The 12,886-nt window shown below is 40.3% G+C and overlaps 1 protein-coding gene across 6 annotated transcripts in view; it reads right to left on the bottom strand.

The window, feature by feature from the left end:
• Nucleotides 1-12,886, bottom strand: part of akna (AT-hook transcription factor) — a 64,043-nt gene that overhangs the window by 40,646 nt on the left and 10,511 nt on the right. For 5 of the 6 annotated variants that reach the window (XM_039780581.1, XM_039780578.1, XM_039780576.1 and 2 more), the window contains 11 exons: nucleotides 11,889-12,687; nucleotides 11,433-11,736; nucleotides 7,093-7,167; nucleotides 5,246-5,308; nucleotides 4,060-4,213; nucleotides 3,686-3,786; nucleotides 3,547-3,606; nucleotides 3,342-3,460; nucleotides 3,066-3,237; nucleotides 1,935-2,092; nucleotides 1,581-1,727 (listed from right to left, as the gene is read on the bottom strand). In XM_039780581.1, the coding sequence (XP_039636515.1) occupies nucleotides 1,581-1,727; nucleotides 1,935-2,092; nucleotides 3,066-3,237; nucleotides 3,342-3,460; nucleotides 3,547-3,606; nucleotides 3,686-3,786; nucleotides 4,060-4,213; nucleotides 5,246-5,308; nucleotides 7,093-7,167; nucleotides 11,433-11,736; nucleotides 11,889-12,687 (2,152 nt within the window). The remainder of the gene's footprint in view (nucleotides 1-1,580; nucleotides 1,728-1,934; nucleotides 2,093-3,065; nucleotides 3,238-3,341; nucleotides 3,461-3,546; nucleotides 3,607-3,685; nucleotides 3,787-4,059; nucleotides 4,214-5,245; nucleotides 5,309-7,092; nucleotides 7,168-11,432; nucleotides 11,737-11,888; nucleotides 12,688-12,886) is intronic. The other variant, XM_039780580.1, reaches the window with a different exon arrangement.

Raw genomic sequence — 12,886 nt, 5'->3', positions numbered from 1 at the left:
CGGTTTGGCTTTGGCTCTGAATTGATCAAATTGACAAAAGTGCTTTACTGTAACCCTTCTGCTATGATTGTTACAAGGAATAACACCTCCACTCAATTTCCCATTTCACATTCCTGCCATCAAGGTTGCCCTTTCTCGCCATTGTTATTTGCCCTCTCGTTAGAGCCCCTAGCACAGATGATTAGGCAGCACCCTCACCCTCATCTCTCCGATCATATTCAACGATACTCAACGTCATATTGCAATGTACGTGGATGACATACTGTTTGTGGATAAGGCAGCCTCCTATATTCCCCACATTTTAGAGACTTTCTGAGAATTTAGTACTACGTCTGGCTACAAATCAATTGATGAAATCTGCATTATTGCCTTTAAATTCAAAGGAAAGGAGAACACTTCTGGTCATTTGTGCTTCGTCCCCTCTCAACGTGGCTCAACCCTAACGCACCGGACTCACGGAGGCCCGTGGATGAGAGGCTCGCCTTACCTCACAGGCTACAAGATTTGATTTATTATGCTATACCACTTCAACGCTCCGAGCTATGCCTAGGGCCTATTATTTCCTTCCTTCTCACTGTGTGGCGTAAAGCAGAGAAGGCGTCCAGAATACACAGGCATACATACAGTATATTAAAATATGTTTTTGATGATGATGGTCTCCGTGCCTTTAATGACCTACAAACTACATATAACATGCCTGGGTTCTCTTTCTTTCCGTATCTTAAGTTAAGGTCCTCCGTGAGGGCATACGGTGGAATACACCACTCACCCCTCACGCTTTGCGCAGTATTTTAAATAAGTAGGGGCAAACCAAACCACATAATGAGAATTATTCGCTCCTCAATATGTGACCTCTGTGCCGATGAGAAAATAGGCTCTTTCGTGCATATGTTTTGGGAATGCAGCAATGTGGCGGAATTTTGGAGTCCTGTGTCCTCTACACTGTCAGATGTGTTGGGAACTGTAGTACCGTGTTCAGCGTCAACAAATGCTATTGAATGACTTTCAATATATTATATCCCACTAAACGTGTATTGTTAGCAGGCCTAACCGCAGCTAAAACGATGCTGGCTCTCCGCTGGCAACCTCCTCACACACTTACACATATACAGTATAATGGCTAAACACTTTTCTTGATGTAATCACCGTAGAGCTTTCAGTGTCTAGAGTGCATGCCGTGAGTGAGAGAAGTATTTTACGGTGGGCAAAAATGTTATCAACTATTGTTTAAACCTATGCACTCTCAGTATCTGTATAATGGATGTGTGTGTTTTTCTTGCTCTCTTCAAGAAAAGAAAAAAAAAAAAACACTCGATCACAAAAAAAAGAAAAATACCTTTAAATGCGTGTTAAACGTGTGTCTGTTTTGAATCATATTTCTGTCTAATTTCTAATTCTATCAAAATGTATGAAATAGCAGTATTATTTTAACATTCAAGATATAACAAAAATTACACTTACACAGGAAAGTACACAATCTCAGATACAGCAATGCATCACAGTTGCCCAATACAGGAACAAACATTACTGAGCAGCTGATGAAAGTACAGCTCATCTAGTCTGCTTCTTTGAAGACTTACCTCTGTGGAACACCTTTCTGGACTTCCAAGTTTCCAGTTCTGTGACCCTGTCTCTCTTTCTCCTCATCCCCAGCCTGCAGATCACTTCTTAAGGCGGACCTCTGGTTATGGTCTAAAAGTTTGGGAAGTTCCTTAAAGCTTTGGTAGCTAAACGGAAGGACGAAAGATATGATATAATAAAAGTCCAGCCTCCTTATTATTCAGATCTCTTTTTGACAGTGAGCAAAGGAATGTAAAGTATATGGGTCAAGAATGTCTAACATTGATAAAAAACATTCGACAGCAAAGGTACAGATGCTAACTCTTCTTCACTTTTTTTTTTAATGAACTGAAAACCCAAACATCAACACTTACTGATCCATTAGTGTGGCAAAGTCTTGTTCAGCATGTCTGTGTTTGTTATTCAGAGGTTTGAGGTAGAGAGAATTCAGAGTTTCCTCTTCTTCACTGGCTGAGCTCACCTCCCCCGCTGCAGCCTTTCCTGGATCGACCAGCAAAGGCACAGGTGGGCTCTGGAAGGAGATGAAGTTGGATCATTTTATTAAATCTGATGTGGCTGGGAATGTATCCTGTCATTTCATAGCAGGAGTGTGTTCTCCATTAACCAAAAAATGTCAAACTATGTGAACGCCAATGGGATGACAACTGCTTTTGTTGAGTTTAATTATCCTTTTTGAGATTAGGGAATGTGGGAATCACTGCTGTATGCTACTACAACTATTTTTAGCACAAAACTATTATTGTTCAGTGAAATAATGTCTATTGATCAGACAACAAATAAATCCAGATGACAACATGGAAAATTTTAAATCAGCACCACTACAAGCTTTAGGGTTACAACTAACAATTATTTTTATGAATTATCATATAATTGTTTAGTCCATATAATAGAATATACACATTTCTTTAAATATTAGAGATATATATATATATATATATATATATTTTTTTAAATAAAAACAAGTTTAAATCTACACAATTTCCAAGGCTAGGTCTTGAAATGAATTGTTTTTTTCCAACCAACAGCTCAAAACTTAAAAATGTTCAGCTTGCAATGATACAGAGAAAAGCAGAAACTCCTCATTTGAGAAGCTGATGACAAATTGACTAATTGTTTCAGCATTAAACAGCATCCCTTGCTTCTAAAGGTTGATCATGGAAATAAGAGATCCACTGGACAAGAACAAATCCAACATGTAACATCCACTGTATCTTTCAAGATTTCAGTTCAGGGAATAAAACCGTACATACAGTAGAGTTGTTGTTTTTTCTACAGGATTTTCTCTATGGGTGTGTACAACATTTACAAATACAGATCGTCTTTTATATTTCTGTTCAGAATTACCCTAGTCTTCGTGGCACGGATGCAGAGACAGGCTGCCGGCCGATAGAGTTTTACACTACATGCACAGGTAAAAAAGCCAAATAGATCTGTACAGTTCGAGGACAGAGTGCATTAATACAGACAGAGCTGTTTGATGGTACCTGTGGGTAAGTCAGAATTTCTCCCCCCTCAGAGGGGACAGATGAAGGGGTGGGGTAAGGAGGTGGAGAGGGAGGAGCCTCACAGGTGGGCTGCTCCTGTTGCATCTGTTCCACCTGCTCCTTCAGATCCTCCATACGCAGCCCACACTGAAAGATCAGCCCTTCCAGCTCCCTGATACACACGCAAACATAATGAAAACAGCCAAAACAACTGAGTGCACATATGTACGGAATATGAAATGCAATCTATGACGTTTTTTTATCTTGGACTCTCACCGTTCGGGGTCAAAGTGGCCAATTTCTGCCCCTCGCTGCAGCAGGAGTTTGTGCTCGTCCCTTGCCAACAGGTAGCCCCTTTCTAAAGAGTCGAGCCCCTCAGCAAGCTGCGAGAGGCCCTGAAGTAGAGTATGGCTTCATTAGTTTGGATATGACGTTTGGATATGGCCTTTAGACGATTTAAACTGCGATTGGTTGTTCTTACCTTCATCTGTTCAAAAGGTTTGAGTTTTTTGCCCTTTAAGAGACCCTCGAAAGTCTGCAGCTGAATAAAGAAGACCAAAACCTTTATTTCTTTATCACATCATCAAGCAAATCTGAAAAGATTTCCATCACTGATTTACCTGATGGAGGAACTTGTCGGCCTGATTGTAGAGAATGTTGGCCAGTTGCTGTCCCACCTGCTGGTCTGGGCTTCTTGTGGAAGGACAGACCAATGGACTTCCTGTCCATTTGACAGACAGGTGCAAAGAAAGAGGAGTCATATCATGCGAGTTGTACATAATGATGCAACATTAGCAGCATCTAAATTACAGATGAAAGCCAGTTTTCTTTATGCATATGCAGATTGATGAAAATTTAAGTGACAATATTTAATTGTACAGCTTAGCAGTGTGACTCGGATGGCTGAAGGAAAGCCGATTCATTGATTTATATGATATATGAAATGATGTATATGACAGCAGTGAATGGTAAATATTCAATAGGATGAATGTACTCTGATGAGTGCTGTGTCCGTTTGGATGAAGAGAGGCCGAGTTGTTCTCTGCTCTCTGAGCCTGGGGAAAATCCAGCATCATGAACTTTAAAGTGTTCTGGTTCGGTCCTGACTGCAAGTAGCCGGGCTTTGGTGGGTCAGAGTACAGGTTCACCTGGTGGAGATATGACAAGCCAGGTGGTTACTTCTGTTCATATATACTAGTGGTTTACTGGCACAACATTTTCCTTTCCACAAGAATGGTGAGATCAGTGACTTCAACTACTGCCACATTTCAAGACTTGAACATTTTTGGATTGCTGGTCAATTCTGGGTACCTTATTCCAGAAATGACTTGGGCCAAGTTTCTCACTCTGAACATTTAGGTAAAAAATCTAATCATACTACTTCGAAAAATTTGAGATCGTCAGATTGAGATGGATTTGCTAAACATACAGAGAGCTGACATCCCCATCTAGTGTTATCTAGTCTTTTGCTTTCACTTTCTGTCTTAATTGTAAAGGCACAACATCAAACAGGTCATTTCAAAGCAGAAATATCGCACCTCCCCTCTCTGGAAACGCACAGAATTTTCAGAATTGAATGAAAATGAATGGATGTCCCTCCCCTCAAAGCAATAAATCATAATGACCCGAAACTGACCTCAACAGTCCCTTACACACACACACACACACACACACACACACACACACACACACACACACACACACACACACACACACACACACACACACACACACACACACACACACACACACACACACACCACACACACACACACACACACACAAACACACACACACAAACACAAACACACACACACACACACAGTTATTTAAAATAATCATTCAGTTTACACAACATAAAAAATTGAAAAATAGTCTGACAAGAGATTTCAGTGTGAAGCCGCTCCTCCCAACCTGCCTGTGTGATGTTATACTAGCAGAGGGAGGGGGAGACAGATGGTGGTTCAGTGTTGTGGTGAAGGAGATGGAAGAGAGGCAGAGATCCCAGTAAGCTGATTTTAATTGCTGCTGATTGTGGAGCATTGCTGCTCTACGAGAAATGGGCCAGTAATTCTTTAAAGGAGCTACTACACTAAACTTCAACACTCATCCTGTCTCTCCTCCTTCATTTCTTTCTTATCCCACTTTTCTGAGATTTCTCATCATTCGTTCTGACATACTGCTCTGCCTGTGATGTGCTGACAATGTCTGGGCCTGGGCTGTGGGTTCTCTATAGATCTGTCCTGTAAAAATAAAGTCGAGGAATAAAGACACACAACAAGCTGATACATATCTGAATGTGAATCTGAAATTCAAAAAAGTAGCATCTTCGGCTTTGTTTAAAGAATCGGTGTTTGCTAAAGACAAAAAGCAGTGGGCTGACGATATATGGGCTAAGCCAAAATTGCGTATTTTTGTAATGATAAAACCAGAATATGGCACTGAGAATTCTATTGTATATAATTTGTCAAAAAGGAAAAGATCCTTATGTGCTCAAGTGAGATCTGGTGTTTTGCCTTTGACTATTGAAACAGGACGATATGTTAATGTAGAAGAGGAAAAACGGATCTGTCCTATGTGTTGTTTGAATGATATAGAAAATGAGTTCCATTTTGTTTTCTATTGTCCTTTTTATTGTGAACAGCATGATTTTTTGTTTTGTAGGATAAAAGCAGAGATTGATTTGGTAAATATGGATGATGCTCAAAGATTGAGATGGCTGTTCACATATGAAACATAAATTAGCCAATTATCTAGATAAAGCTTGGGAGAAGAGGAAAAAGCTCTTTATCGAGATGAAGTGTAGATGAGAATTAGTTGTTTGTGTGTGGTATATGTGTACGTGTATATACATATGTGTATGTGTATATGTATATATTTGTATTCATGTATTTCTCCGAATGAGTTGTACATGCGACAGTAAGATGTTTGTTAAATAAGTAAATTTGTGGTGTCTTGTAATCCCATGTGGGATTGGCCAAAATGTTTGGCATGACACCGAAATAAAACATAACTAACTAACTAACTTTATTTTTATAAACCATTTGAAATTTGAAAAAAGCCCCATAATGAAGGAAACCTACAATCTGCTCAATCGATGGATAATGTTTGAGCTGCACCAATGAATGTTAATGAATGCTAAAATAGTACCGGCCAGATGCAGAAAACACACACAAAGGGATAATAGTCATTGGCTAGAAGAGTGTGGTCACAAGAGGACCTTCTTACAGTTGAAATTGAAATTGTTTATTTAAGAGGATAACCCCTTGAGATGAAGCATCTCATTTTCGAGGGGGTCCTTGAGACAACGGACAATAAGACAAGGACAATACAATACAATGCAGCACATATACATTCACACAGTTGACGGTTTTGTTTAGCCATGTCATGTGGACTGTGGTTTTTTTTGTTTTTAAAAAGAGCCTTCTGGTGGTTCCTAGTATCCTGCACACTCTGTACCAGCCTGGCTTTTATTCTGGTCCTGATTAGACGTTTGTGTGCACTGTACATGGTGCTTACAGACAGCGTCTTTTGTTGTCAGATATTACAGTACAGACTATAGAAGAGCCTCCACTTCTCCACATAGTAACTCTGTGTTTGCACATAAAACAGAAGCTGTTGCACGATGCCTCTCACAGAACTATCAGAAATAAGATGTGAAGGAGATGGATTATAAATTGTCAAAATAAAACTAGTGGGAAGCTAAAACAGACATAATAGTGCTTTCACTGCTGCCCCTTTATTCAATGAAAGCCACAGCATTGTAGAAGTGAATCAGGTATTTTTGTTAACCATTTATACATCCGTGTTTTGATAAATAATTGAAAAATGTAATAAAATATTTGAAAAAAAAAAAAAAAGAATCATAATTTTGAAGCTTTCTCATAACTTGGAGGTGCTCTAGTGATTTAAAATTGAGACCAGAAATAAATCTATGTGTGTGTACTGTACTGTTTCTCAAAACCCCCTGGCTTCTTGCACACCATTAAATTGTGATAAATTATAGCAGGATTTCTAAAATAACTACCTTGGCTTCCAGACGCAGGCGATCAATGGTGTTTTCTGCCTCAGCGTACTTAGTCAGCAGTCTGTTGTAGTCCTCCTGCAGTGTAAGGAGAGCAAGAGGAAATAAGAAAGTAAGAGGAAGGGGAGAGAGGAAGAAAGATGACCATGTGAGGCGAGAAAAAAAGAGAGGAATGAAAAAGAAAAGGAAGAGAGAGAAGTTGGGCAAAAAAGTGGAGGCAAGGAATGAGAGGGCAAAGAATATGGAGCAGGATTTAGCTTCTGTTCATAAGTTATACGTCTGTCATAGATAAACAGAGAAGTAGTAAAAAAAAATTATTTTTCTCTTTTGGGCCCCTTTATTCCAATGAAGCAAAATCTTGATGCAACAGCATATAATAACATTTCAGACAGCGTGTCAACAGTTAGGCACTTTACTGGTTCAACATGACGATGCCCAAAGACAGGTAAAGAAATGATTTTCCCAGTTTGGTGTGGAAGAGAGCCATGACCTCAACCTCATCCGACAGCTTTGGGGTGAACTGGGACACCTATTGTGAGCCAGTTCTCAACAGTTATCAGTGTTGCATCTCAATAATGCCGTTGTGGCTGAATGGGAGCAAATCCTTACAGCCAGGTTCCAGAATCTAGTGGAAAGCAATTTCAGCAGCAAATTGATGTCCATGGTATTGGAACGATGTGCAACATCGAATATTGGAGTAATGTATGTGTGTCTGCATACTTTTGGCTATGTCGTGACTCGTGTACATGATGGACAGCTCTAAAACAAAGTGGTCCACTTTCGAAACGTGCCAGCAGAGATGTTATACTGGTGGGGTGCAGAGAACATATAGCATCGTTCTCAATAACTAAATGGCAAAATAAATGTATTGACTCTCTATTATCATACTAAGACTAGTATGAACATAGCATGGGACTTGTGCAGTAGTGAGTAGGTGGTGCAAAGGGAGAAAAAAACAGTGAACTGTAATTTTAGAAGTACATTTATTTAAAAAACTAAAGTCACGTCCTGAAAGACATTATTACTATATCACAGTATAAGTGAGGAAAAAGTAGATTGTGTTGTCTCAAGGTCAATGATCTGCAGACCTTATTCCATTTCCCACTTTTAATCAAAATCTTGTGTAGTATAGAGAGAAGTCTCAAATCCAAGCTTTGTATCTGCCTTGGTGTAGAAGACTGATTGCGAATAAAGCATTAAGAATGTAATACTGAAATATGGACCAAAACACACAAGGGAAGGGTTATATTGATAACCTGGCAAAAAAACTATCCCTACGCCTTCCAAGACTTCAAAAGAAAGGGCATTACTACGCGTCTGGTTGATAATCCCTATTAAAATATTTATAAAATCAGGCAGCAGAATGACGAAAGTCTAATCATCATTATTTATTTTGGTACCACAGAGTAATTTAAGTCTCTTCAGTATTCAATATAAACAAACTTTGAAGTTTAACTTCACTTCTGTGTGCCTTCCCAGCTCAGTACATGATGTCTAGTTGTTTGACTTGGTTGCTACAGAAACAAGGGGAATGTAAAAAGGACAGCTGGCTCTGGGAATGAGCAAGGTGAGTAGTTGCAATTTCCTTAAGGAAATTTCCCTTAGGACATTTTAAGAAAATAGGAAAACCTTTTATGTTTTATAAAGATTCTTTTAGGGATCCTGTTCGATTTAGATAGTACGGACCCCCGGAAGGGTCACTGCGAGATTTTTTTAAGGGGACTACTATTGCGTTCCCTCGCAATACTTTTCTTCTTCCATTCCTTGTGAGCCATGTGTTTATTCCACTCAGCTGCCCAGTGCAATGGATTAGCTCATTGAATTTTACTTTGAGCCAGGAATTATAATGATATACTGCTCAATGGGCACATTCAGATCTTATATAGACTATAAACAATAGCCTATTTCTTAAATGTATAAAAAAGATAATGTGCGATGTCAGAGGTTCGCATGACGTGACGATGAACCAACACTGAATTAGCAGAATCTGCAGCGTCAATAATTAGCCTATAACAGTTTTTTTGGGGGGCTTTTCCACCTTTAATTTGACAGGACAGCTAGGTGAGAAAGGGGAGAGAGAGGGGTAGACATGCAGGAAATTGTCACAGGTCGGATTCGAACCCTGGAGCTCTGGGTCGAGGCATAAACCTTGCAGTATACAGTATGTGCGCCCGCTCTACCCACCGAGCCAACCAGACCATTTTAGCCTATAACTTTGAATGCATATTAGCTGCCCAGTGAGAGAAACGCTCATGTTGGATGCTGGACTGAGCGCTGTTTGTGGGGGCCTGGTTGGATATATAGCCTACAGGCCATCAACAAATACTGTCGTAGTGCTACAGAGAGAGAACGTTAGATCAGGGACGGAAAGGTGAAAATATAGCCTGCACTTGTGGTTACAATCAATGACAGTCTATGGCTACAACCTTTTCAGTCGCCTATGTTCATTTTCTACCTGTAATAGCCCACATTCCTTTACCGTGTGGGACAAATCTGTTTAACCACATCAGATTTACGCCAACAATTACATCACGGTCTGGTGTCTTTACTTGGACACATGGGCTTTAAGGGATGTGTAGCGACCAGATGTGACCTGATGTGCTTTGACTTAGGCTAGTTTACAGGAGTTTTCTTCTAATGAGCCACAAATGACACACAAGAAAGTGAAACTTAGATAAAGGCCAAATACATGTATTGTCTTCTCAGCTCATAGGGTTTGTCTGACTAAAGGCTATGCCCGATATGGCATTACATTCTTATTGTAACAGCCTGCTGTCTAATTAAGCTATATGTCCAGGTTGGTAAAACTGGTGTCTACAATTTGGTAGCATGGCGTCTACTGTAACACATTTGGGATCTGACAGCATTGTATTTTGATTTCAAATTAGATAAAATGCTGTCTAATAATAATGTACAAGAATTAGGATCTTCTATTTGGTTTCAAATTTGGTAAAATAGTGTCTAATAGCCTAAATTGTGAGTCTATTATGCGGTTTCTAATTTAGGTGTATGGTGTAAAAGCACAAAAAAATTAAAATAAAAAAAACACAAATCTAAAAAACTTGAGTTAGCACCATCGTCCATACAGCAGTAAAAGTAAAAGGCATGAAACCAAGTAATAAAACAGTAAACAAAAGTGTTTTTAGTGTCTAGAGGTGAGATGCAGAATTTGTCACTGTGTTGACCTGGCTGCCATTACACCCTGAGGTGTTTCCCAGACAAAAGTGCAAGGATAAATTTTGAAGTCATAAAATATGTTTCTGCTCTTTCATAATCAAGTAACACTAAACACGCGTAATCAATGGTTTATCAAATTATCAAAAACCTGCGTCCTGTGCTATCACACGTTTAGAGAAAGACCTACACTTGGCCAAAGACAAAAATGATCAGTATTTTAAGAATTTTTTTTTAAAAAATTGTGAAAAAGCATGAACATTTTGACAAACCTAGCAGTGAATCCAAAGATCCATCGTCAATGTGCAGCATCATTTATTTCTGGGAGCTTGTAATGTTTTTCAGACAACATCCACACTAAGCTGACTAATTTCAAAATGCAGTGTCCATGTGAAAACAACAAGCATCCACAATAGTGTTTTCAAGTTGTTTTTGTAAAATTCTTATAGGAAATTGTCATAATCTCTTTTACCCCTCCTCAAACAACAAAACTGTGCATCCCAACCAACCTCTTTAGGAAGTGGGACAGAAAGTCTGGTTCCTATACTGTGTTTCAATTTCGCCAAACAGGCTTATATCAGTGTTTACCAAAATCTTTGGAAGCTTCCTAATGTTAAACGTGAGGCTAGTGTTTTAATCTTTATCCAACCTCTCGACCATTTTCAAAAACCTTAGTTTTCAGCTGGCAAAAACACAGGTTTTCCAAAGCATTCTTTAAAATTCAGCCAGCTTAGCGTAGATGTACTCTTAAGCCTGTTTCACAGTTGTGCGTAGACTCCACGCAGAGCTTTCGTCGTAGCCTACGTAAGTGGCCTGATGTTTATACTTGTGCGCTGGTGTGTGCGTCGAGCCGGCGTGTGTGTGTGCGTGTGTGTGGGGAGTGGGTGATAGAGCGAGGGATCAGTGAGAGAGTGACGGCAATTAGCTCCGGAGAGAGTACCGACTCTAGAATCATAGCGAGAGAAACAAAGTGTCTCCCCTGTGCTTTCTGACCACTGTGGGAAATCTTTAGCAGTTGTTTATGGAGAAGGAGAACCAGGAAATGAGTCGGGAGAAATGCAACGCTACCAAGCCATGGCTGAGCGACGTGCTTCGCTGTGTTACATTTTTCGAGAGGTGCACATCAGGCTACGCACAACCATAAAAAGGCCTTTATTCCCTACCAGTACCTGTAGTTGGTCGAGTAGTGTGGTGGCCTGCTGGTGGCCTCTGAACTCCTGAGGCACAGTGGAGTTGGGGGCACTGGTTGGTGGTTTGTAAGAGTCAGATGAGGCAGGAGATCTATCAGTGGTGTTCAGTAGGACTTCTTTCACAATGTCAGCAGGGGATTTAAACAGGAAGGGGGGCTCAGGTGACTGGGACTCCCTCTTGAAAGAGTGTTTGCTCTTGGGGGGCTTGTAACCACCTTTGGGGAAACGGACCCTGGGCTCCACCTGGGAAAAGTCTGGTATGCGGTAACTTAGAGGCTCTTTTCTGAAAATACAATTAAAGTCATCTTGAGTGCTTTTTATGAAACAAAAAAAATAAAAAAATAAACTACAATCATGATGTATGAAGGAAGTATAAAAAAACGCTACAACATAAGGTGTGATAAAAACATAAATGGCTATGGGAATGTGGCTCACCTGGATTCATTCACTTCAGCTGCGTTATTCCTGGCTATGGGTGTCTTCGGCTCTCTGTCAGGATTTGGGTTCTTTTGTTTGAATTTTAAGGATTCTGCCTTGGCTGTGCTGAGGGAACGCGTCCTTGAATGTGTTTCTTCAGGAGAGAGCTGCCTAATCTTCCTTGGTAAGGGAGTAGGCTGTTTATGAGACTTATTTGACTTATCTGATGCCTTTATAGGCTCATAACTTACTCCGCTGTCAGGATTGGACATAACTTCTTCAGAAAACATGGCCACAGGCTGAAGAGAAGCCCTGAGCTTAACATCAGGATGAGGACTAGACTTGAGGCTTGTTTGGCTCCTGTGTGATTCTGGATGACTTTCTGTCAAGCTTATCTCTGGAAAGGTTTCGGCGTCAATCCCTGGAGCAGCCGCTAGTTCCTCAGCAGTGAAGTGGCGAAGGAGGGGAAAAGTGAGGGCTGTGGCAGGTGAGGCAGGCTGGGATATTTGGCAGTGATGATTGGAGACTGTAGCGGGTTCCACGGCTAAAAGGCGAGCACCACAAGATAACGTAGAGCTGATCTTCTCAATATCTCCTTTGGCAATATAGCTCTCAGCCAAATCATTCGTAGTTCCAAGCTCTCTTGATGTTCCAATGTTGTTATTTTTCTTTCTCTTCGGGTCAATCCTCTTCCCTGCTTCCTCTCCTTCCAAGTATTTGTCCCACTCAGGGACGCACTCTGTCCCCTGCTCGTCTTTCCTCTGCCTCACCTCCTCATCCACTGTCCGTGCTTTTAAGCTACCAGTCAAGTCTTCAACTGAAAAACAAAAAATGGAGAGATGGAACGTCTATTCATTGACTCCCACAACAAAAGAGTCTAGCTCGTCTAGCTTTTAGTGAGCTAGGATTCAAATTTAAAGGGCTTTACTGGTATTGCCCAAGCACTATATGAAAAAAGACATTAGCTTACCGTATATTCAGAACATTGTTAAAACCCCCCTTCACTAAAAAATATG

The sequence above is a fragment of the Perca fluviatilis genome, chromosome 17 (assembly GCF_010015445.1).
Source record: "Perca fluviatilis chromosome 17, GENO_Pfluv_1.0, whole genome shotgun sequence".
NCBI lineage: Eukaryota > Metazoa > Chordata > Actinopteri > Perciformes > Percidae > Perca > Perca fluviatilis.
This window is presented reverse-complemented; position numbering and strand designations above follow the sequence as displayed.